Source organism: Xiphias gladius, chromosome 21 (assembly GCF_016859285.1).
Source record: "Xiphias gladius isolate SHS-SW01 ecotype Sanya breed wild chromosome 21, ASM1685928v1, whole genome shotgun sequence".
In the NCBI taxonomy this organism is placed as follows: domain Eukaryota; kingdom Metazoa; phylum Chordata; class Actinopteri; order Istiophoriformes; family Xiphiidae; genus Xiphias; species Xiphias gladius.
In genome coordinates this window covers 8,008,519-8,033,182 of record NC_053420.1, presented here as the reverse complement: position 1 = coordinate 8,033,182, position 24,664 = coordinate 8,008,519, and the positions used below count along the sequence as shown (strand labels likewise).

Genomic DNA, 24,664 nt, shown 5'->3' with positions numbered 1-24,664 from the left:
ATGAAGTGGCTGATAATCAGCCTAAATGAAGAAATATTGCTGGGATTGTCGAGACAAAACAGGTCTAACTTTCGCCTCAACTGTGTTAAATTTTCTTCCCACCATCTTGCTCCTTGCTTACATGCAGTACAGCATTCCAGGCAAGCTGAAACACGACCGTGTGGGATCCCTGTCTGAGGGAATCAGTTAAACTGGGTGGATGCAAGGAAATGGGTGACACACATACAACTATGTAACTTGAGTGAGAAGAGTCGGAGTTGGAGTTGGAGAAGAGTGCAAAAAACAAAATAAAAATCCTGGTAAACTCAGGTCACCTCCTGGCAAGTATTCGGAGGTAGAGTTTAGAGCACATAGCTTTCACATAGTTTTCAGATACTTTCTTTATTTGTGCTCAGAAGAACACTAAATGGGCCTTGCACTGAATTAAAAACACTTCTAAGATGGAATTTATTTCTGTTTTGCACTTTAAAAAATAATAAATTAGTTGATTTACATAAAAGTACACTTTCTCAATGGCATTCTCCATCAGTACCTTCACTCAAACAGGGAATAAATCCTCTAAACAACACGCCTCAAGAAACATCCCTTTGAAGGAAAGGCAAAGACGGTATCAGCAAACTTAAAAAGGGCTTATTACGTCTGTCATTTCCATAAAATTTGAGTTTTGAAAGTACCACAGGATGTGTTTATTACTGATACATTTTCACCACAGTAATAAGCCCCAAAGTTTCCAGTTGCTAGAGTCACTCAGAACTCTTCTTAACTGGGAAAAACATCAGAGAAAAGATTTTTTTTTTTTTTAATGACTAAGTTATAGTTTGTTCCAGAAAAATAAAGTTCAACGTTACGATAGTAATTGATCGTTTAGAAGTAAACAGAATCATGGTGCTTGCAAAATCATCATCAATTTATTTATCATTGATTTTAGGAGGTTAATGTTTTTGCTGAATCATGCTTGTTATTGCTGTTCCCTCTTATCACTATATTAGTCATCAGTTTGCAACTGCATCAGTATAAACAGAACAAATTGCTACACGTTGCACGCGGTGACTATTGTGAGTCAGACTCCGATGTTTGCGTATCTCAAAAATTTTTCAGGAGAGGGTTTTGGTTTAACATTCATTTCCTGAGTAAAAAAAAGGTATATTAGGGTGTGGACTGGCTTCAAGGCAGAAAAGGGGCGAGGTTTAACCCTGTTGCTGCTTTGCCATTGGTGGAGAAGGGGGACAAAAATACCTGTACCTGCTTCAGGTAAACAGACTGCCAACAGGGATGGCAGGGATGGACCACCTGGCGGGATTTACTGCAACCCTTCAACTCCTTTTTTCCGACCACTCTGGACAACTTGACAGCTTTTTTGTGTGTGTGTGTCTCTTTTCTACAGGTTTGTGCTGTGTACATTTTTCAACTACAGACACAGAAATAGAAGAGTTAGCATCTGTAGGTTTATTTCTTTGGTTTATTTCATTGGTTGCTGGTGCAACGTTTTTTATTTTTCCAGACAGCTTGTGCATTTCACAAATTTTGCCTTGTCAAGCAGGTGAGTTGAGGCTGAATAGATGACAAAATGTACACGTATCAGCTATTGCAAGCTTTGCTTTATATGCAGAATTAGGTCTTGGAGGGGAACTGTGGGAGCTGAAGGTTGGTGGTGATTTGAAAGTGAGGCAGTAAATAGAGAGTAATGTGGTCTGTACATGTGTTTGGTCTCTACTTGTTCAATAGCACCCTGCTTTCAGTGGGCTCAAAGGACTCCAGAAGGATGGAAAACAGTGAAAAACAGGTCCTGTCTTGTGCAGGGGAGAGGCCGGCTTGGCACACCCTTCACATACGCACTCCCTCTCTCACACACACACACACACACACACACACGCACACACACACACACACTCACATGCACACATAGAAGGAGACATGAGAATACACACGAATGGAACCTGTTTTTCATGCATTTGATTCTTTTAACTAATCTGCCACTTCTGTCCCGACAGAAACAGAAAGAATGACATCACTGAAAGCGTTGAGGGGAATCATCCATGTCAACTAATGCTACGATTCCTCACCAAAGGCACCGGCATGCTCGCTGCTCTAATGAAACCATCCATGTATTCTATCCTTCATTCCACCGGAGTCTGTGTAAAGTGCCAATCAGATTTCAGTGGTTTGAAGAGTAAGACACATGGAATTTGTCATCTGGAGAGAGCTTTGTAAAAATATAGTCACATTACCATGGGCTGTAATGGTTGCAAATTTTAAAATAAAGGTGAATGATGCTCTGTGAAGAAAGATATGGCCTTTAATATCCTTCGATGTCAACCTGGTGTTGAATGCAACAGTTCTACACAAGCACAGAAAAAGGACGTCTCCTCCTCCTTCTTACCTGCATTGCGACAGCAGTTGAATATCTCTGCGGTGATTGCTCCTCAGAGTTACTGCAAGATCACAGAGTGCTGGCAGCCCCACTTCATCTACTTTTAGACTGTCAATCACACAGGTTGTTATGTCCTCACCCTGTCTTTCTGCCCTTAGTTCTCCAAGACATGGCAATTACATAATGACTTCTAAATTCCCACATTTCCACATCCACACCAAACACTTAAGGGCTTGTGCCAAGATGATATTGTAGCTTTGTGTCCCTAAAGTCTCCTCATCTTATAACTTCACCCCTAGAGCTCAGACATTCGTTTCCAAAGTTTTTCTCAGTAATTAAGTGTTGAGTAATGAACATCTTCTACATCTATTCTCTCGAAAGAAGGGGGTTTCCAATCAAGTTTTTACCCAATTCTCTGTGGGACAATTAACCTGGCTCATTATCCCGGGACATTTCCAAGATTCTATTCAAAGCCTTTGCTAAATGGGCAGCTTCAAGTCATTTGACAGCTACATTGAGCCTTGAGTCAACCGGCTATAATACTTCCACCCAATTAAGATGGACGGAACATAACAAATAAACAAACAAAGCAAGATAGTGCGTAACCATGTTGTTATGACAGTTTTTCTCCTTAATTATAGTCAGTGAGACATAAGCCCCCCCCACAAGTACACCCTCTCATCCAAAGGTACAGGTGCTAAAATCTCATAGGTTATTTTACAATATGACTGAAGTCTCATAAGTAAAATGTTTTCATACATATAGGAAAAAAACAACATTATTATGAGCTACACTACAGAGTCTCTCCTGCAACTCCTATCACAAAACATTATTTATCCAGTATATTACAAAGACAGAATGAATGCATGATCCGGACTTTGGTAAAACTCAGTCCTTATCACCTTGGCTTTCTATGCAGCTCTGTGAGTAATCAGCCATCCCAGCAGGCCTCACATAGTGGAGAGACTTGTGGCTTTCTCCTTAACAGGCTTCTCCTGCACTACACACCTCAGCCTGCCATTCACCTTCCTGTTGGATACAATGATGACCAGGGGGCTCAGTGCTGCATAGAGCGAGGAGAAGAATATACGCAGGTCAGAGATCAGCGATGAACTCATGGTCCTCCGCACAGTGAGAGTGTACACCCAAAGCCCATTATCTATCCCATAGAGGGCCACATACAAGGTCACAAGCACTACCACGGCTTTGGCAGCTCGTTGCTCGGCCCCACCGCTTCGTCCACTGCCACCACTACTGCTACGGAGTCCCTTCACCTGCTGGCTGTGCTTGTAAAGGAAGACCAGGATGATCAGACTGGCTACAGTCATGAGGGCCATGGGCACCACGTCTCTTCCCACCTGGGCTGCCCCGTTGGCCTCTTTGGACAGCTTTGAGGGAAAGTGCACATAGCAGTATAGCACATTAATGCCATGGTTTGTCATGCTGGAGTTATTCTGTCTTCCAAAGGAGAAGAGTATGGCTGCCGAGCTCATGCAGGTGTTGAGGATCCAGAGGAAGAGGAACACAAAGCCCAAATAGTGGGCTACCAAGGCACGGGCAGAGGCCCAGCGTGATCCGGGAGGGGCAATGCTCAGGCACTGATAGGCGCTCAAGACGAAGGTGAGCCAGATGGAGAGGGAGCGGGAGGTCCGGTAGACAAAAATCACAGCTTTACAGCCTATGTCTCCAAAGATGCTGGCCAGGCGGAAGGAGGCCACGATCTCCAGCAGACAGCGAACACCCACCACCAGCAGGTTTGCGCAGGCCAGATGCAGGACGATGGCGTCCGCTGGAAGGAGCTGGTTCTCCTTGTGCAGCAAAAGAAAGAATGCCAGGATGACAGCAGTGTTACCCGGGACCCCAACAACAGTGAGGGAAACATAGAGCATCCCATGAACAAACTCTTCTGATGGCATTCCTGCAGGGACAGACTGAAGTGTAAAACAGTTTTACAAAATCAATAATATCCCTTACATTATCAAGATATAATACCTTTCTTAATGTTAAGTAATACCTAGCATTCAAAATGATACCAGAAAAATAATTGTACAAGGTTACACTCTTACCTAAGAACAGTCACAGTTGAAGAGGTCTGGAGTGGACCTTGTCTCTGATGCCTCTCTCCTGGGGTAGTTGAGTTGTTTGAGTTCTTATACTTGCAAACAGGTAACGGTTGGCGGGTCTGTTTTGCATGGTCCATTGACTTCTCTTCCCTTGGCCTCCAATTACTTGAGATCAATTCAGATGACTGCCTCTGTCCCCTCGCTGGCTTTCAGACACACAGGATAACACAAAGAAAGCTGTGTCTGGATTTACTTGCAGGTTCCATAGTTCTAACCAGTGGACAGAGAAAATTGTGTTAATGAAAGGATGATATCTATTAGCTTAATGTTGATAATCAAAAAAGTTAAATTAAAACCATTTCTCAGTGTCACTGTTTCACTTACTGGAGACTATTGAATTCTTTTTTTAATTAGTGATACTCTAGTTAGGTTTCCTTATTAGACCTTCCACTCTATTTTTGTATTTTTTATTTCTGCGATCAATTTTACAAGCCACTGCCTATTAAAGAGACCTTTCTTGTGTTGGTTAGTCAGATACCAACACCACAGTGTCCTCCAGTGGAGAAAGCTAAAACAAAGTAAAAGCCAGAGGACATTCCACTCCACAGTCTGCATGATAGATCACCTACACTTTCATTTGTAGACATAGTATCCAATTTATGATTGTATGATTCATCCAAAGCGATAAAAGTTCTAAAAATTGAATTAAACCCAAACCGTGAGGATGTTGTAAGGGTGAGTGGGCTGCATGATTTACTGCAACATGTCCCTCAATGGTGACCTAGTACTTAATATTAAGCCCAGACTACTCTTATAATACTATAATATGGCCACAATGACATTAGTTACATGTACAATAATTGTGATGTTGGTTTACTTACTACTTATTTTGCATGTTTACATGTCAGAAAACTTCAACTTAAATTTAACTTTTCTTATTTTATTTAACTACTTATATTGAAGAGGAATTTGTCTTGGAAGCAGTCGAAACAGAATGTACATAGACTTTGAGGTACAACATTTAAATTATATAAAGATAAATTTATGTTTTTTTGTTTTTGTTTTTGTTTTTTGTTTTTTGTTTCATTTAGTTTAGCTTTATTTATTTTTGCTCACTCTGGACTATAGGACATATAGTGCAGAAGAGGGAGCTCTCTGCTGCTTTTTTGTGGAGTTTTTCCTTATCTGACCCAAGGGTCTAGGGACATACAGATTGTAAAGATTGTGATTTGTGATTTTTAGCTCTATGAATAACATTGACTGGAGTTATCTTAACTATACATCTATCACATTTTATTTAAAGAACAGAGAAAACAGGTGCTGCAGACAGCTGCCTCAATTGATAAATTACTCTGTGTAGATCTGATGTTATAGGCAAAGGAAAGAAAATACATTTTTTGGCTCAGTTTGTGTTTTCCACTGAGCATTACACAAGAATCAGTTATTTTGCTTCCATGTTTGAACACTATCAGAAAACATACAGTAAGTTGTGTCAGAGTTTAAAGTGAACATAATGCGGATATAAAGAAAAATTAAATATAAAATCATGGGACTTCACTTTTGCCCTCCCCCTCCCCTTAAATGGAAACAGACGGATTAAATGGCACAGTGAAAGGTGCGCTGAATATTCCCTCTTCACTATCCCAAGATGTTTGCTCTCTTCAACATACCTAAAGGTAAAAATGGTTAAAAAGTGATATTTATCTGAACTAATTGAAGTTGTATGTAAACAGCTCAATTAATGGAATACCTGGGTTTTAGTTTCCTAGTTTAGGATAATTAATTAATAAAGCAAGAGTTTAGCTTGTCTATGCATCTCCCTTTCTGAACAGTAACCCGGTAGGTTGCAAGTAAAAAATTTATGATAATGTTTTAATTCAAAAAAATTATCTCAGAGGCAACCATCAAGAGAATGAAGATGTTTCAGGTATTATTATACACGAAAAAATCAGTAACTAATTTTGTTCTCAAATGTATCATACACCTTCACTAGCCAGTTTATTAGGTACACCTGTGCAATCAAATACAATCCAATACATCAGCTTTGCCTTAAACTGCACCTTAAAATTTTTCCATTCTTCAGCTTTTGTCGACCGTGTTGAAAAATTTGTAAATATAATTACATGAATATTATTGAGGTCATAGTTAAAGGTGGTGCCGTGGACCTCTGAGAAGTTTCCCTGGCTGTACACAAAAAAAATAATCAGTTCCAGGACATAGTTAGATATGGTAGTTTCTGGCATGACCTGTATCAAATGCGAAGATCAACTCTAAAGGTATTATTTTAATGGAATCAGTTACTGTAAAATTACAAATTAAATTATTGTAATGGGAAATCATTGGCCATGAACAAACAACAACAACAAAAAAAAACTCACGTCAGGGGGGAAGAAAACCTGCTTTTAAAAACTTGCAGTGCACTGCACTGTACATCTGTACAATCCCCTCAGCGCAACATGCCTGAACTTGCCATTTTAATTAGCTCCCTGAACATGCAAACATGTTAAAAACACACAGGGAAATAAGATATCTCAAGATGACTTATTCCAAGGCTTATTCTCAGGATAAAACAAGCTTCTCAAACAACATTATCTCACCACACAACCTGAATTTTGCGACTGAGAAATTTGACCTATAGGTTAGAGTGCTTTTAAAGTAAGACACATTTGCCATTTACAGTTTATATACAGTAGATACTGCTGGGTACTTATTACAAACTTCTTGTAAAGCAAACAGTATGTTGGCAATGAGAGTGAAGAACATAAATGAATAATGGCTGGTTGTCCCCATGTCCCCAATTAGTACAGACATGCATTGTTATATGGCTAATTGTCTTGCTCCTCTGTGTCCTTTTACATGCTCCCAAGACATGAGGGAGGAAAGGAGCGCACATTGAAGCACCAGCTTTGCATGTAAAAGCCTCTTGATGGCTCATTCGAGGCATCATCAGGCTTCTTTTGCGTCAACAATAACCACACACTGTTGTCTCCATCGGGGTTGTTTAACTCTAGTTTATTAACTCCACAGAGAAATAGCATTATAATATTTAAGAAGATTGACGTGCAGGCGGTGTCTCCGTCCAAAGAAACTGAAAACTGACATGTGGAATTTAACAACAGGAAAATACCATTCAAGTTTAGAATTCACATAACTGTTCACATAGGTTATTCATATGACCCATGGCAGCTCAATAACTTTTTATGACCATGAACAATTTACCAACATTAAAGCCTAAAACTAATCGGGAATGTTGTTTAGATGTACAGCCTGAAGCACCCTCATTCGCATTAAAAATGAAGGGTGATCTGCAGACTCCTGCCAAATATCACACACATACTAATGTATCTGATTCCGAACCAGAAAATGTATTCTAATTTCCAGCTACAGATGGTTGACAAATTCAAGGAAAAACCTGGATGGATTTATAGATTTATGGAAACATAACAAATGTAGATGCGTCCACACAGGTGCACTGCGTGGTACAATTAAGCAATTTACATCCAATCATGCTCTGTGGCATGTATAAAAATGCTGAGCAGACCAAGTCGATTCTGTTTTGTTATCAAGGTCGCAGGAGGAAAAGATCTGAGACACTTTGAAAGAGGGTTCACTGTTGACTGCTGAAGCCTCATATGAGCTTCAGATAACCCTCGGAACATACACCGATCAACCAGAACATTAAAACTGACAACTGGTTTTAATGTTGTGGCTGAATGGTGTAGTTTTCTACCTTGAATAAAGTGAATATTTTGAAGGGGATTTAGGATGTCACATTACACAGACTTTGTGATTGTCACAGTCTTTGTGACTGAAGCTCCTGCATTCTGTTACTAATCATCGGCTGCAGATCATTACAGAAACACTGTCCAGGGAAACACAAAGAGGGAAGTTTAGACTTTAACATACTAGAACTTTAGAAAAAAATTACTTGATTATTCTAACCCAGATGGCTGAAGCCTCGTATTAGCTTCAAATAAACTTTGGAGAATATTTTTGCACAGAAAAAGGACTATGGATTTTGTCCCTCATTACTGCCGAAACACGTTATGAAGGGATCTATTAATCATCAGTGTAAACAGGAGGAATGATTACATCAAGCAAAAAGACAGACTCGTAAAAAATGTGCATCCTTCAGTGGTACCGTATTCCCTTGCAGTGCTTGCCCTTTGAGACCATCTCAGATTTAGCCTGTTACGTTAATTTGCCAAACTGGGCTGAACACCGCGATGTTGGGCAACGATCTCAAGGGGCATCGAAGACTATAAATTGTAACTACATTGGCTATTAAACAGCTGATGCACACCAGGCTTTACCTTTCATCTGCAACTTCAGGTGAGCATGATTTCAAACACTGATAGAACACCTGGAGATGGCACAATTATATTATCTGTTATATCAGGTTTTTATATGTAGCCTAGCTCGATGTAACCAACTTGGAGGATTTTTGTTATGTGTATCGTATTAGTAACAGATTTATTTCTGTCTGCTTTGCAAATCATGACCGGTGCAGGCCTTGCGGTCATGGATCTGTGTGTGACCATCAAAGGGGTCTCCTTCCTCTTGCAAACAGGTATGGGCATCTTGGGGAACACGGTGGTGCTGCTGGCGTACGGCCACATCATTTATACCGAACCCAAGCTCCTTCCTGTGGACATGATCCTGTGCCACTTGGCCTTTGCCAACCTAATGCTGCTACTGACCCGCTGCGTCCCTCAGACCATGACTGTGTTTGGACTGAGGGAACTGCTGAATGATCCTGGCTGTAAGGTGGTGATATACGCCTACCGCATCGGCCGGGCTTTGTCAGTCTGCATCACCTGCATGCTCAGTGTGTACCAGGCAGTGACCATCGCCCCCGCTGGGCCCCGTTTGTCTAGGTTGAAGCCTGCACTTCCCTCCCTGGTCCTCCCCACCTTTGCAGGGCTGTGGCTTCTCAACATGGCCATATGCATCGCAGCCCCTTTCTTCTCTATGGCTCCACGTAATGGCACTGTCCCTGCCTTTACCCTCAACCTGGGCTTCTGTCATGTGGACTTCAGAGACAACCTGTCCTACGTGATCAATGGGGTGGCTGTCTCCGGGAGGGATTTTGCCTTTGTCGCCCTGATGGTGGGCTCCAGCAGTTACATCCTGCTGCTTCTCCACCGCCACAGCCTCAAGGTGAGAGGGATCCGTCGCTCTCAGGGCGGTGGGGCAGAGACCAGGGCTGCCAAAACAGTGGTCACCCTGGTTGTTCTATATGTGGTCTTCTTTGGGATTGATAACGTGATCTGGATCTACATGCTGACGGTGGCTAAGGTGTCACCAGTGGTGGCTGATATGAGGGTGTTTTTCTCCTCCTCCTACGCCTCTCTCAGCCCCTACTTTATCATTTCTTCCAACAAGAAGGTCAAGGCGAAGATCGTGTGTGCATCTGAGCAAGACCAACCGTCAGTGGACACTCAGCAATCAAATGACAAATGACTCTTTCTCTGTCTTGACAGGCTGTTGACTCATCTGCTGGACCAGAGAGTTGTACTCTTGAACCTTATCATTTTGAGCATTTGAGCACAGATGACTGTCATTTAGCTGAGCAATGGACCCTTTAGAAAGTAGTACCAGAAGGAACTGTCTGCAGTGGGGTTACTGGGGTTTCTCTTATATTTATATTGTTCATGAGAATCATAAATACAAAGGTGCCAGTACCTGCAATGTAGTTTGTGGTAATTTTGTATGGCAGCAGAAAATCACATAATTCTCATCATCATCAATTGAGCTGAAATGAGAAGTTTTGTGAAGAGATTAATTGTTTAACTCATTGTTCAAGCAAGATTGCCAACCATCCACTTGTTCCAGATTTTGAGTTGTGAGTATTTGCTGCTTTTCCTTGTCTTTATTCTTAATAATAAACAGATTGTCTTTGAGTTTGGGACTGTTGGTCATTCGAATGCAGTTGGAACGGGGCCAAAGCCACAATTAATGACCTGTGCTTTATATGGTTCAGGGAATTTGGTGGTTTCAATGTCCAGAGAAGGACTTTTTATATTATGAAATTTCAAATAAATTTCATATCGTAAAGTTTTAAAGTTTTAAAATGGACTGTTTAAGGTCAGAAACGTGCATTAAAATAGTGTAATTTGCACTTTATCCACCAGAATTTCATTCCTGGCATTGGGGGAGAAGATTTTAAACAGCATTTAGTGAGTGGCTAAAGCTTATCAGACATATATTTAAGAAGTTAAACTGACATTGACAATGTGAGGAAAAGGGGACTTGTCAAAATAAATAACTAAATAATAATAATAATAATAATCAGGCGGTTGGGGTTGCACTGGGGGGTCTTTGGGATTTTGAGGTCAGTATTTCTAAAATCCCTGGCTACAGCCCTGAATTTGAAAGTGCCACCTTGGGCTTTAAAGTTTTAAAGATTGTTTTTTTGTTTTGTTTTTTTAACTTTTCCTAACATGTTATTTACCAAATCATATAACAACGTAATCAGCAGATTGCTCAATACTTAAAATAATGATTAATCGCACTCCTAACCATTATTTTCATGTGTAATCTATTTGCTCAGTCTCGCTCTCTCTCTCTCTTGCGGCGCTCTGATTGGTTGAAATTTCAGGACTTGGTGAGGGTATTTTTTGGGCTCATATTGGCATCTCAGGCAGCACTTCCCATCTACTGGAATGCGACAAGTTTTATCAGTCAAATGTTTACGTTAAAATATAAATCACAATTTGTTAATCCAAGGTTTAAGGCAATGATAGCCGTTTATTATCTGACAATCTTACCCAAACTAGAGGATTTTGGACGCGGCCTGAAAGGGCGCAAATTCTGCCTGACAGATAAGACTTAGGGAAAAAAATCCCAAGATAAACGCAACAAAACCCCGGAAATGGGAAGCGGAAAATGGGCTAAATATTACACAAAAGTGAAGTTAGAGAGGTACATACCACCTGGAATAAACGTATCTGTAGATAGCCATATGCGCACGGAGAGAATATCTTAGAAATGCAACATTTATAAGTCATTAATCGCGTCGAAACGTGGCAGTTAAGGTAAAGCTCACAGTATGCGCAGTAGTGTAGTTAGCTCAATTTGACAACAAGACGCTGCAACGCCCCTGAAACTGAAGACAAGAAAGTATTTAAAGACCAGTTTGTGATGGTAATGAAGGTCTCTTCCAGTTCGTGCCACATCCCCCCGAATTTTTTTTATTTCAGGTAAGCTGTTTTGGCTACTGTCTAACGGGCGGCTATTGTTAGCTAACGGTTACTTTGCTATATAGTTTAACGTTGCTTAAAGATGCTTTTCAAAACTTCACCAACTTACACGTTAACGGCGCTTTTACAGGTAACGTTAACTTTATGTTTAGTTTCCTCTGTTGACTTCTGTGCCCCATTGTTCTGCTTTTATGCCAGGTTTAATGTGGCCATGCCCCTTTTTTGTTTAATGAACAAGTCTGGATTGATGCCCAGTCCTCCTCCCTCTTTCCTGTGCTCTGTGTGAAATGACCTGACTCCGAGTTCACTGGTTTGCAGCAGCAGATGACAATGGCCAGAATAGCCTGGTACCAAGAGAAGGTAAGACCGACACGACATTAGTACGTTTAAAATGTATCCAACAAACTAATTTCTAAGAAAAAACATTCAAAAGCTTTAGTGTCATATGGCGAAATAAACAAGTTACCAATGCGATAAAATTCTTAGTTTTCTGTCTCTCTATCCTGAATCCATCAGTTATTGTATCTGACTAAAACATACTAGAAACTAAGAAGTTTAAAAGGATAAAAAAAAAAGAAAAAAAAAAGAAGTTGTTATCTGGAGCGAATATGCAGAGACTGAGAAAATATTTTGTAAGGCAAATGTATACAAACACAGTTGTAATTAATGACTTTATTAATGGTTAGTACATAATTTACTCATGCTTTGAAGATCAGTTATAAGCCAGTAATTTACAACAATTTTAGGGTTACCCGATTGTAGAAAATCCTCCTCAAGCAAGACGCCTTACTGATCTTTGTAGCAAGCTCTTTCATTCATTGAGGGGAAACCTCTCCACTTGACTGTTTTGACCATCACCTTCTGGAAAAGGGCTGCAGGACATCTGAACCAAAATCCATTTTTATAAATAGTATAATTTGTAATTATATATATATAAATATTTACAAGTGCAGTCTTGTTGGATCATTGTAGTACCCTTTAGTAATGATTTATTAACATTTATAATTGCAGGTGACTAACTAACTTTTGCTAATGGCTTATTAGAAATTGAGAAACCCAAGAGCCTTTATTAATGTCATACTAACCTTTAAATACTGCAAACCTGATGACTCACGAGAAAGCGCAAAATCCTAACTACTTATTAATGGTTTACTAGCATTTATAACTGCATTATTACTGAATAGAGACACACAGCCACATTATTACCAAAACATTTTATTTAAACAGTGCACACTGATGCAAGAGAGTCTTAATTCAAACAAAAAGAATGTGAACTTCTTAACTTAAAATTAAGTTAAGAATTGTACTACATATTTAATATTTTAAGTTTTGCACACATATCAACAGAAAGTTAAACTCTGTGTATAAGTTAATAAATAGTTACATCAGAATAAGTCTGCAGTTGTAGATGTTAATAAGCAGTTTATAAATGGAATTTGCTCCAAATGTTGTGCAGCCCTTTTCCAAAAGATGAGTGGTCAAACAGTCGATCCGTTGGGTCTTCCTAATGAATTATGATTGATGTGTAAAGTATTAGGAAATTATTTATGAACCTTTGATAAGGCCATTAATTACGGCTTATACACCCTATCTAAATGGTGACTTTTCAACATGTGTTACCATGAAGGGTATATGTGTGCAATTTTTGGTTATTGATGTGTGACATGTTAATCAAATGATGTGTATGACAAAGATTCATTGACAGATAAGAGATGTATTATATTATTTGAAATGTACTCTGCTCATTGATTAAAAAATTTCAGTGAGCCAGGGTTAGTCTAAAAGGCTATTTTTCAGATGTAAAAATGATGATACTGATATGATACTTTTACTTTGAAGCCCTACATGGACAAAAAAAAATCTGAAAGGCCTCAGGACTATAGTGAAAAACATCTTGAAAGCCTCTTTTTAGTTAACATACCCCTTGTTTGTTCCTTGTTTACTCTTCCTGGCTTTGTATGGCTTTGTACAAACCAAACAAAGCTGGAGATCTGATGCTAAGCTGTTTAACTCTTTCGTTGACATGTGTAAAAAGCAACGGAGTGCAAAAGAAAGCTCATGAACTTGAAATATTATAAAAGTCCCAACTTTTACCCATAAATGTTATTTGCAATGTTCTAATGTATTTGGAAATGTCCATTTCACGCTCATCATTGCGTTATGTGTGAGGCTCTTAAGTTGCTGTCTGCCAAATGAAAATTTCATCGGTTCATATTCATTTTTAAAGGCATTTAATTACCCAGTTTATTTGAAGCAGTTTTTACAGCCATATACTTCAGCGTATTTATTAAGACTCATTGTTATTATTAGCTTTGCCTCTCTCTTCCCTCAGTCTCGGCAGCAACAAAACTTTTCTTGCATTTTAATTGGGCAAAACCTTGCTAAGCTCATTTAGTAAATATGGAAAAACTCAATTTGACGGAATTGAGCCTAAATAAGGTGGACAAATCTGCAGTAAATATCCCCCATAGTGAAGGTAAAAGATTATAAAAGTTCTTATGTTGTTACAGATTGGGGCCTATGATCAACAAGTCTGGGAGAAATCTCTGGAGAAGGCGGATCTAAATGTAAGACACCTGCAAATCTCTGTAAATAAATAAATGTGTGTGTATTTATGTTATGAAGTACCACTAAATTGAAACAACCTTGCCATTCATCTAGGGTTTGGACAGCAAACCAAAGAAGACGTGTTACATCAAGCCAGACCTCATTGATGTTGACTTAGTAAGAGGTAAGGATGAATAAAGAGTAGCTATCCACCTATTGTTGTTTTGTTTTTTTGATTTGTTTTTTAAAAATAATTTGTCGGTTGCTCTTGTGTTTTGTCTTGCTTCACCAATTACAGATAAATATAATATCAAAAACAATAGCTTGTCTAGTGCGTAGTGGGAATATGAGTTTTATAGCCATTTTTGTATTCGTTTCAATAAAGCTGAGGTGGACTCATTTCTGCCCCCAGGATCCACATTCAGCAAAGCCAAACCAGAGAGTCCCTGGACAGCACTGACTCGAAAGGGTCTGGTCAGAGTGCTGCTGTTCCCGTTCTTCTTCCAGTGGTGGATCCAGGTGACCTCCAAGTCCATCTCCTCATGTATCCTTGTGCTATACTTCATGCAAGGTTAGCATCACTGAGTCCAATAAAGTAAACTTCATAATGGGGCTGTGAGTTTCTTATAAAATGGCACTAAATTTGAACAACATTTTAAATATTTTACATGATGAACCAGGGCCCAAGCAGGAAACTGCAGATTGTAAACTGACTCACACTGTGCTGTCTTGACATTGTGAATTTTCACAAAACAATTCAGCTCGACTCACTCTTGTCTTTTACTGAAAAAAATCATTAAAACATCACTTGGAAACGAGGTCTGGAAGAATAGTAATCCCTTCATTAGCCCCCTCTATAATACCATAATTTATGTGCCTTAAGATAGAGAATGAGAATATATGGAGCCAAGCAATGAGAAATGAACAGAGATGACATGCACATCCAGTGACGGCTTTAAAACTAACTTTAAGACTGAATCTGCAGACTTTATACACTGTGGCTCCTTTTTAAAAGACTTTTATTGCAACACTGACATTTTCAGTGTGTGTAGTTCTTTAATTAAAACATTACTGCTGCGGCAGTTAAAATCCCTCAGACTGGTGCTAAAGGGTTTTTTGATGTTCTCTTTTGACTTTGCTAAGTCATGGGAACCCAGTGACACTTAAAGTCATTGAAGGAAAGAAATACAGTACATGGTTCTTGATATGTTCAATGGACAGGAAACTCTTCAAATTCACTATGACTTTTTGCAATTTTACTTACATTTAAATCCATTCCCAGAGCCTGAACTCAGTGTCCACATTTGTCACAGTTTACACAGAGTTGTGACTGGGCAACAGAAAGACCTCATTAGTAAGCATGAATTCTGTTGTAATATCTCCCCTAAGAGACTGCCAAATGTTTTGCTCCCCTCCAGTGGCAGCAGTCGTGCTGTACTTGGAGGTCCCTGGGGCGAGTGCCAGCGAGGTGTTTGGACCCATGTGTCTGATGCTGCTGCTGGGCACCGTGCACTGCCAGATTGTGTCGACTGAGTCCAGCTGGTGGCCCTCGGGCAGTCCAGCTGCCAGCAACACCACCAGCCCTGCGCGCAGAAGGAGGTGGTTTTCTCATTGTTAGGCACTGCACACTCGTTTGCTTGTACTAACACACTCTCAACTCTTGGCACATGCATAAACTTACACATTATGCACACAATTAGACCCAAAGACTGTACCTGTGGCATGCAGTCAGATGCTCTTGTTCCTGTGGTTTTAGACAATGCCTGCTGTATCTACAATCTCTCATGCTTGACTGTTATTTTTATTCTGTCTCCTCCAGGCCGAGGAAGGGCAGAGGGCTGAAAAAATCTGAAGAAAAGAATGACTGCGTGGACACAGAACAGCAGGTGCCCTGGCAGTTTTAAGAAAGCCAGAGATTATAAAGAAATGAGGAGAGGAGGGTACAGTCACTCATCTCTGTAGTCGATCTTTAGTAAACAAACTTAGGTCAGTGAGCTGTGGTGGATAAAAGGTTCTCATTCTCAGAAGTACAGGCAATTTTCAGAATTAAAAAAAGCAGTCAGTAACTACTGGTTGGCTGTATTGGAAAAGTAGTCACACCCAAAATTAAAGCAGTATTTGGCAACTGGCTAGTGTCTAAGTGTTCATTTTGAACTGATCTTTAATTTCCTCAAAAGTATTTTCTTACCTGGATTTGTCTCAAAATTGGCAGAATAATGATACCAATACAGTAGAAGTACAAATGACCCTCCTCAACCATGACTAGAGCTTATAATAAATATTAGAACCTTTTTGAATGTAGTATTTACTCTAGGGATATTGTATTGGAGTTCATTAGATTTTCAGATGGCCTTGTTATTTTGTTAATTTCATGCAGTACAGAATGGTATTCAGAGTTGCTCTAACCATTAGGTCTTTAACTTAAACCTTAAACCTTAAAAAGTTATGAGTAATTTGCAAAATGCATCAAAAGTGAGAGGACTGAAATACAAATGGCATTTGAAAATATGTAATTTGTCGAATTTATGCACATGTTTCTGAATACATTTTTAAGATACTGTTTCTGTGTCTTGATGTTCTGTCACAGACCAAAAGAAAGTCAGGATTTGGGGCATCCGACGAGCTCTCCAGTGAGGAAGAGGAGGGGGTACAGCCAGTTGAAAAGATTTGCTCACCGACCAATCAAGAGAGACACCCTCCTACAGCTTGGCCGGCCTCTGCGCTTGTGTCTTCTGTTAGAAAGAGAAACCTGAAGTCTAACCCCACACTTAGACCTCATGTAAACTTATTGTTTCACTGTATGTTAATGAAACTGAAAGTACAGGTGCAAGTTTCATGTTTAATATACAACAAGCATGCAGAGAGATGATATTTTATTACATAGAGTAATAAAACTGGAGTTAGATATGTAATTTACATAAGTTTTTTGTTTTCTATAAGAAGTTCAGGTCAGTGTGTTATACAAAAAAAACTCTTTTATATACTGTTTGATTTACGAACAGGAAGGGAGTGGAGCTTCCATCAAGGTAAAGCCTCGAGAGGTGGAGCGCCTCAGGCCGAGCGTGGGCTCTCGTCCTGCCTCCGACACTGATGACACAATGTGGGAGGAGTTTCTCCAAGGGCCTGACTCTGCCACCACGGGTAGCAGTGACAGTGAGGGGAACGGGAGGTACAACGCTGGATTGGCACTCCCACAAACCACCACTCTGAGCAGCGACGATGAGAGCCTACAGCAGGGAATCACAGGAGTAAGAGCGTCATTTATCTTTAATACTGGTTTTATCTGTGGTTTTACAGCAGGAAATTACTGATTTATCATGTTGGTAAATTTTTAATCAAGGACGTCAAGCGCTCAAAACTGAATACTTGAGAGATACCACTTGGCATTTATATAACTAATGTCTTATATTTAATGTGAAAAATGATTAGTAGTCCCAGGTAATACATGGTAAACTCCATGTAGACTGTGTTATGTCCATAACCATCTCCTGTAATCTGATTTTAGCTTTAGTGCTGCAGCAATTATTTTCATTATTGATTAATCTACCAATTGTTTTTTTGATTAATCGAATAACCGTAGTGTCTCACCAACAGTCCAAAATCCAAAGAGATTCCGTTTACTGCCATGTGTGACAAAGAAAAGCATCAAAGCTAGAAGCAGCAAATATTTGACATTTTTGATTAAAAAATTACTAAAGCGATTGTTTGATTATCAAAATAGTTGCCAATTAATTTTCGGTCGATTGACTAATCGAATTGTTGGAGCTCTATTTATCTTAAGCCCATTGCAGAATTACTAACTACATTTTTTTACACATTAGAAACCATCAGTTAACAGGATGTTATCTGTTGTGTTTTCATATTAGAGCCAGCTGTCTTGGCTTCAGGCATGTCACCCATCCAAGGATCGAGTCAGTGCCATAATATGGGAGCAGGGCGAGTGTAAGAAAGCAGACATGTCCGTATTGGAGATCAGCGGGATCATCCTCACACGGGTTTGTTGGCACATATTCTCTGGGTAAAGACGGCTTGGAGCTACGAACCCCCAAACAGTTTGTGCAGCAAAGTTCAAGTGTCTCAAGCCTGAAAGTCCAGTATTTACACACGCTATCTTCTAGATTTTTTGGTTTATCTTCCACAGAATCATATCTTTAGAACCGCATTGCTGCTTTCAAATATTGCAGGAAATATTGTAATTATAAGTAGAGCCATCTTCAGTGATAACGCAAAGTGGCAGATAAAAATTTGAAGTTACATTTGACATGACAGCAAAGATACCAAAATGTGATATTCTTATGTTGAACATTTAGCTATCAGACATATATAATCTTTTGTAGATTTTAGCAAAATCGTACAAAGCCTGCTTTAATCTAATACAACAGTGTTGTCTGACTGAGTAGACTGTTTGTTGTTGTAGCTTTTATCAGCATAAAAATGTTTGAGCGTAACAAGATGTCTTCTTTCTCTCCCCCTCTCTTGTTAACAGGTGAAGTTAGTGGAGCAGGGTATGGGTTACCTCGTCCTTGGTGGGCTCATGACTGCCACCCTGGCGCTGCTTCCGTTTGCCTTCCGCTTGGCTCAGCATCTGGACATATCGAGCCTTGGCTCCCTGTCCCTGACAGAGCTGGTAAACGTGGTGGTGGGTCCGCTTGATGCCCAGGCCTATGCCTTTTTCTTCATCACAACGGTGCAAAGAGTCTGCCTCACTGGACTGTTCTTCTTCATGATGTGCGTGGCTGAGAGAACGTACAAACAGGTGGGCGGTCACTTTGTATGGTCTGAAGCGTTCTCTTGTTCTTTATTTCCAGTTATGTCTTTCCTCTGTTGCTTTTGTAGTAAACCAGTATCAACAATAATCTTAGTTTTTAACCTTCTTATCATTGCACTGCTGTACATTCGAACACCTTAAATTTTAACCCATTGAACCTGACTGATGCAATTTATGTCAAAAATTGTACCCCTTCAGCTCAGAGTCAAAACTCAGTCAATTCTGAACACCCAGACATGATACATAATGTTAGATTCAGCTTGACTTGTACATTCCAGGGATATCAATATCTCATCAACCTCCATAAAACCACTTAGAAATCACAGCAAAAAAGACGCTCCTTATAACTCCAGATCACGCCTCTTAATCACCACGTTTGGAAGTATTCTGTAGTTTCAAAAGTAATCCCGTCGATAGTCTTGACACCCATGGTTACAACACAAACAGGAATACTAATAACTAATTTTACATGACTTTCCATGGCCCAAACGCTCAAAATGTAAAGAAATACGGGATAAAAAACTGAGCTCAAGGTGCATGCCTAAAGCAAACTCACTGACTCTACGGAAATATCATACTTCCTTCTTGAATTTCCCAAAAGCATTGTGGGAACTGCAGTTCAAGTAAGAAAAAGAAGTGACATAATCCATTAATATATTCTCTTTCTTCAGTTTGCCCAATCAATGCATTTTGGACATTACCAAGGCTCATGATGTCCCATTAACATAGTTCTTGCCTCTGTCCATTCATATACAGATATTTGCCCTGTCTTGAAAAAAAAAAAAAATTAAACTGCTTAATCTAAAATAACAATATATGCCATGCCTGGTTAGGCATGTAGTGACGCTGCTAAAACCCTGTAAATAAAGGGAGAGACAACTGAGCAAAAAGCCCAGGGTTCTCAGGGTTAATCATTGATCATATGTATTATTATGGCTGATTGTACTTTTTTTGAAGCATTGTACTTAAATGAATACAGATTGTACGCAACTCACCTACACTGATCAAACTTTGTATTCACTGGTGTTATCTGGTCCTCCCCCTAGTGGCACTTAGCAGGTGACGTCTACAGACGACAGAATCGCTGACTTGCTTCTTTGTAAGAGATGCAAAGCACTTGACAGAATATAGCAGTCCTGCAGTGTTTGTCCATGTTTCTCCAACAGAGACTTTTATTTGCTAAGTACTTCAGCCACCTCACTTCAGCTCGCAAGGCCAAGAAATCTGAGATCCCTCATTTCAGGCTGAAGAAAGTCCAGAACATAAAGATGTGGTTGTCACTACGCTCTTTTCTCAGGGTTTGTATTCTCCTGTTTTAACACTCTCTCGTTCTTTTATTACTGTATATTGTCTTACCACTAGAGGGTTTGCATGGACCTGCCTTTATTTTTAATGGTGCATCACTACCTTGCTTCATTGCAGAGACGAGGGCCGCAGCGCTCCGTTGATGTCATTGTCTCCACTATCTTCCTTTTAGCGCTTTCCATTTCATTCATCATTTGTGCCCAGGTCAGTCACGTCTACTCGGACAGATCTAATCTGCTTAGAGAACATACATTTAAATAATGTGAAAATAGTGTGAGTCTTGCATAGAGACAAACAGCCACAATACATGCAACCGTGTAATCATATTAATGAGTGAAGATAAGCCGTAAAGTTCAGATACAAAATATTTTCTATATTCTGTTTGATGTCAAGAAAACCTTCAACAAAGTGCTCAGGACAACTTATATAATCACTGCTGCTTTTGATCTACCTCAGCTTCTGCACAGCCACAAGACATTCCTAGAGTCTCTGACAAACTGGGAGCTGATGGTGTGGGGCTCCTCCCTCATCCTCTTTCTGTTACGGCTGGCCACGCTGGGCTCAGAGACCAACTGCAAATACAGCAACTCCTCAGTGCTGCTCACTGAGCAGGTGAGCACCCATGGCTGCAGAACACATGGGGTTGCAGGTTACTTCTCTGCGAGTGACATTTGGTCTTTGATGTTCGTTATTAGTGTCAAAATATAATTCATTCAAGGTTTAAATAAATTGCTAGGTCTTTCTCACACAGTTCACAGTTTGCACAACTTTTCTTGATTTCAGATCAATTTGTATCTCAAGATGGAGAAGAAGCCCAATAAGAAAGAAGAACTCAGTATAGTGAACAACGTTTTGAAGCTAGCTACAAAACTGATGAAGGTAAACATGAATTTAGCTGGTCTGTTTTGAGGTCGCAGTTTCCAATTGACTATGAACTTGTCTCAGTGTATTTGATCATGCAGTTGTTTTGCTGTTATCACTGTCAGTTTGCCTCGGAGTTTTCCCCCCATCTGAGCCAATACATGTCCTATTTTCTTTCCAAGTGTAAAAAAATTGAGAATACAGTATTTTCTGTATTTTAATTTAGTCAAAATATGATTAAGCAGATATTTTAGGGTTTTTACAGTCAAGTTTTTGCCTTGATACTAAGTCAAGTCATTTAATAATAAGAGTGATACTGAGTCTCCAATCTTCATACTTTACTTTATACCATAGTTGCACTTTGCATGCAACAGGCAAAAACAAAAGTACTCCAACTTTGGTAAGATTTGCTTACTAACTAATTATTTTCCCATGAAGAAAAAAAAAGTCTGACTGAGAGCTTTCCTTTAATGCTTTTCATTTATTTGTAAGAAAATAAAACAAAACAAACAATATCATATACAGTAGCTCATATACATATTAAATACTGCCCAAAAAGTAAGAACACAGAATAGCATTTGAATTACAATTAAAAGCGATGCCTCATCCTGTTGGCCAGATAGACTATAGCCACTGATATCAGTTAAACTATATTAGGAAATCCCATGTCGTAGGGGTTAAGACTCTGACCATGAACCACAATAATTTCGGTGCGAGTCCTGCTGGGGACCTTTTGTTGCATTCTTCATCTCCCGTTACCCCTGTTCAACAATTTAATCAGCTTCAATAAAGACATCCCCAATAACATTATACTGAGAGGTATAAATTTAATTTGATTGTATAGTAATATGAATATGTAATATGTCATTTTAATATTTCTGTTGGTGGCCCAATGGAGCTATTCTTGCCAGCGGCGTAAAATCCGTAATAAATTCTGGCTTTGACCTTTTCTTTGCATCAAGATATGGATACCCATGTCGTAAATCTCAATAAACTTTGTGTTCCTTCTTACCGCCCCCAGGAGTTGGATACTCCATTCAGACTGCTGGGTCTGACGGTGAACCCTCTGATCTACAACATCACCAGAGTGGTCATCCTGTCTGCTGTGTCTGCTGTGGTCAGCGACCTGCTCGGTTTCAACATCAGAGTGAGTGGAGTCTCTCTGCTAAATGTTAATATAATAATAATAATAATAATAATAATAATAATAATAATAATAATAATAATAATAATACAGCTCCTTGGTTTCTGGGAAATTAATTCAAGGAGACAGAACAAAATAGATGAAAGCTTCACTTCACCAATTTTACACATCAAGTTCAGTTTACTTCTCACACAGAGCGCTATTGGGCTTTGAGACAACAAACACGAGCACTTACCTGAGGGTCTGACAATATAATGTTGCATTGTGGAAAATGTGGATATCCAGTGATGTTGGTGCTTGATTGGGGACTCAAACTCAGCTGCTTCATGTGTTACCGTTTTTTAATACTGTGTCGTATCTCTCTCATGTGAATACACTAAGTTTATGGAACTGATATAGTAAATTGCTGGAGTGACCTTTAAATGCAACTTATGAAATTCTCCATTTATAGTTGCATACAGGGATATCTTAGAAACCGTCTTCCTTATGTTATGGCCCTCTGGCAGACAAGCTGGAAAAAAAAGCATTTTGAGAATAAATTCAAGATGTGACAGATGAGTGGTGAGAGAAGATGAACTCAAAAGTGGCTTCGAGTGGTTAGAAGGCAGTGCCTTAAATTACAAGTATGCCCTCAGTAAAGGCAGGAAATACTTAAAGTCTGGCAGTTTAGTAGTTTGGCATTTTAAGAAATACGCTTCTGCACTTTCTTGCAGAGACTTGGATTAAAAGATCTGTTACTACTCTCATACCTGTGTGATAAGTATGTAGATGGGGCCCGGAGATGATTGCTTCAGCCTAGAACAAAGACTGGAAGCCGGGGGAAACGGTTTAGAAATATGCCCGCCAGCACCTTTAACGCTCACTAAGTAACCACAACTTGCAATTTTATACATTTTTGTTTGTCTACGGATTTAAAAAAAAAAAAAAAAATATCATGTGAATCAGTGATCTTTAAGGGCCATCAGAACTGCTTGTCGAATAGCCAAATAGCTTTGGAAACCATCTCGCCACACGCCCTTTTTGCGACCTCCGTTCAGGGGGCTCTGTCCGACCATTTCTGTAACTTTCCGAAACCAACTATCTGACATTAACACCCATGCCGTAATTGGCCACTTTTGCGAGGTGTGAAAGTAAGATGGGTTTGAACTTCTCTTTTTTCATTCTTTCCGGCCCTTAGAGCTGCTGGTATATTTATGAACTTTGAATAGTCTTTATGCTAAGCACGGCTAACTATCTCCTTGCTCTACCTCTGTAAAAGACGCTGTAAGAAAGTGAATAAGCACATTTCCCAAATTGTTGAACTTTTCCTTTAACCACAGGTAATGCTGTATTTCTGCTGTTCTTTAAAATGTCTATGAAGTGACATTAATGTTCTTTTTCTACTTAAAGTTTTATCTCTTCTGTTTAACATCCAGCTGTGGAAAATCAAGCCTTAATGTGAAAACAGCAAACCACTACAAGTCGGACACTGGAGACCAGAAATCCCATTGTCTGCCACAGAGAGCCTCTCATCTACAAAAAGTGTGCAAACCTACTGACAGTATATTCAGTGTCTGTGCCTTCCAACTGAAACGTCTGTCTGGGTTTCATCGGTCATTCACAAGCCTGAGATGCTCTGACAATGGCTCACACGCCATTTACTGGCTGCAAAGCTGGTGTGGAAACGCACAGTTCCCCTCGGCCAAGCCACTAGCCCAGTGTCTAACTTTTGACCCTTGAATGTTCTTCAGTATGTGGTTAAATATAGTGTTGAGTCGAGGTCCGAGATCCTTTCAGGCTCTTGTGGCATCCAAACTTCCAATTGTGTCTTGTACAGATGATGTGGACACAAAGTGAAAGGTAAATGACTTCAATGCAGATAATAATGCAGATAGTTTAGTCTTATTTGCTAATGTTTCTCATCGGTATGGTAGTTCAGTTAACTATAAAACAAGCTCTGTGCTATCTAAAGCCAGTAAATCAGAATGGGCGGCCAGCTGTACTAAAGGAATTTCCATAGGAATCAACTTTGATTTCAACCTGTTGTACTGTTTAATGAGGAAACATTGTGGCTGTAAGTGGGCTTTATTTATTTGGGGTTCTGTTTTAGCGCTTAAACTTGTAATGGTACCTGTAAGTCATGACTCTTTGACCACTGTCTGCCTTTTGTATTGAGGACTATCGTCGACTAAAATAACTATGCAAAGAAGGTGTAGTTATGCTTAAAGAAAGTGTTTGATAAAGGTGAATAAAATCGTTTTCATCCATGGATGCTGGCGTAAGTTTTTTGTTGTTGTTGTTGTTGTTGTTGTTGTTGTTGTGCTCCACCTGCACCGCGTTGTTCTCACGCCGCTTCGCACCTGATCCTCCGCAGAGCCCTAATGGCTTTTGTTCTCAGGGCTTTTGAACGAGTGAAACTGGGCC

At 39.6% G+C, this 24,664-nt stretch overlaps 3 protein-coding genes across 7 annotated transcripts; 2 read left to right on the top strand and 1 right to left on the bottom strand.

The window, feature by feature from the left end:
• Nucleotides 1–3,179: 3,179 nt before the first annotated feature.
• Nucleotides 3,180–4,484, bottom strand: LOC120783184 (olfactory receptor class A-like protein 1). The gene is made up of 2 exons (XM_040115977.1): nucleotides 4,438–4,484; nucleotides 3,180–4,302 (listed from the first exon to the last, which is right to left on the bottom strand). The coding sequence occupies exon 2, from the start codon at nucleotides 4,285–4,287 to the stop codon at nucleotides 3,322–3,324; it is 966 nt and encodes a 321-aa protein (XP_039971911.1). The 5' UTR covers nucleotides 4,288–4,302; nucleotides 4,438–4,484; the 3' UTR covers nucleotides 3,180–3,321.
• Nucleotides 4,485–8,955: 4,471 nt separating this feature from the next.
• On the top strand, nucleotides 8,956–9,897 carry LOC120782996 (olfactory receptor class A-like protein 1). The gene has a single exon (XM_040115636.1). It carries the CDS (start codon nucleotides 8,956–8,958, stop codon nucleotides 9,895–9,897), a length of 942 nt encoding a protein of 313 aa, XP_039971570.1.
• Nucleotides 9,898–11,092: 1,195 nt separating this feature from the next.
• Nucleotides 11,093–24,500, top strand: phtf1 (putative homeodomain transcription factor 1). Of its 5 annotated transcripts, none has more exons than XM_040115633.1 (17): nucleotides 11,093–11,636; nucleotides 11,958–11,996; nucleotides 14,147–14,203; nucleotides 14,298–14,367; nucleotides 14,596–14,754; nucleotides 15,602–15,782; nucleotides 16,003–16,069; nucleotides 16,771–16,962; nucleotides 17,186–17,431; nucleotides 18,050–18,178; nucleotides 18,670–18,939; nucleotides 20,118–20,249; nucleotides 20,374–20,460; nucleotides 20,713–20,868; nucleotides 21,040–21,135; nucleotides 22,139–22,264; nucleotides 23,677–24,500. In XM_040115633.1, exons 2-17 carry the CDS (start codon nucleotides 11,961–11,963, stop codon nucleotides 23,695–23,697), a joined length of 2,025 nt encoding a protein of 674 aa, XP_039971567.1. In that variant the 5' UTR covers nucleotides 11,093–11,636; nucleotides 11,958–11,960; the 3' UTR covers nucleotides 23,698–24,500. The 5 variants fall into 5 exon arrangements, with proteins under 5 accessions (XP_039971567.1, XP_039971569.1, XP_039971565.1 ...); XM_040115631.1 differs by having other exon boundaries at nucleotides 11,094–11,636; nucleotides 11,875–11,996; XM_040115630.1 differs by having other exon boundaries at nucleotides 11,094–11,636; nucleotides 11,835–11,996.
• Nucleotides 24,501–24,664: the final 164 nt, after the last annotated feature.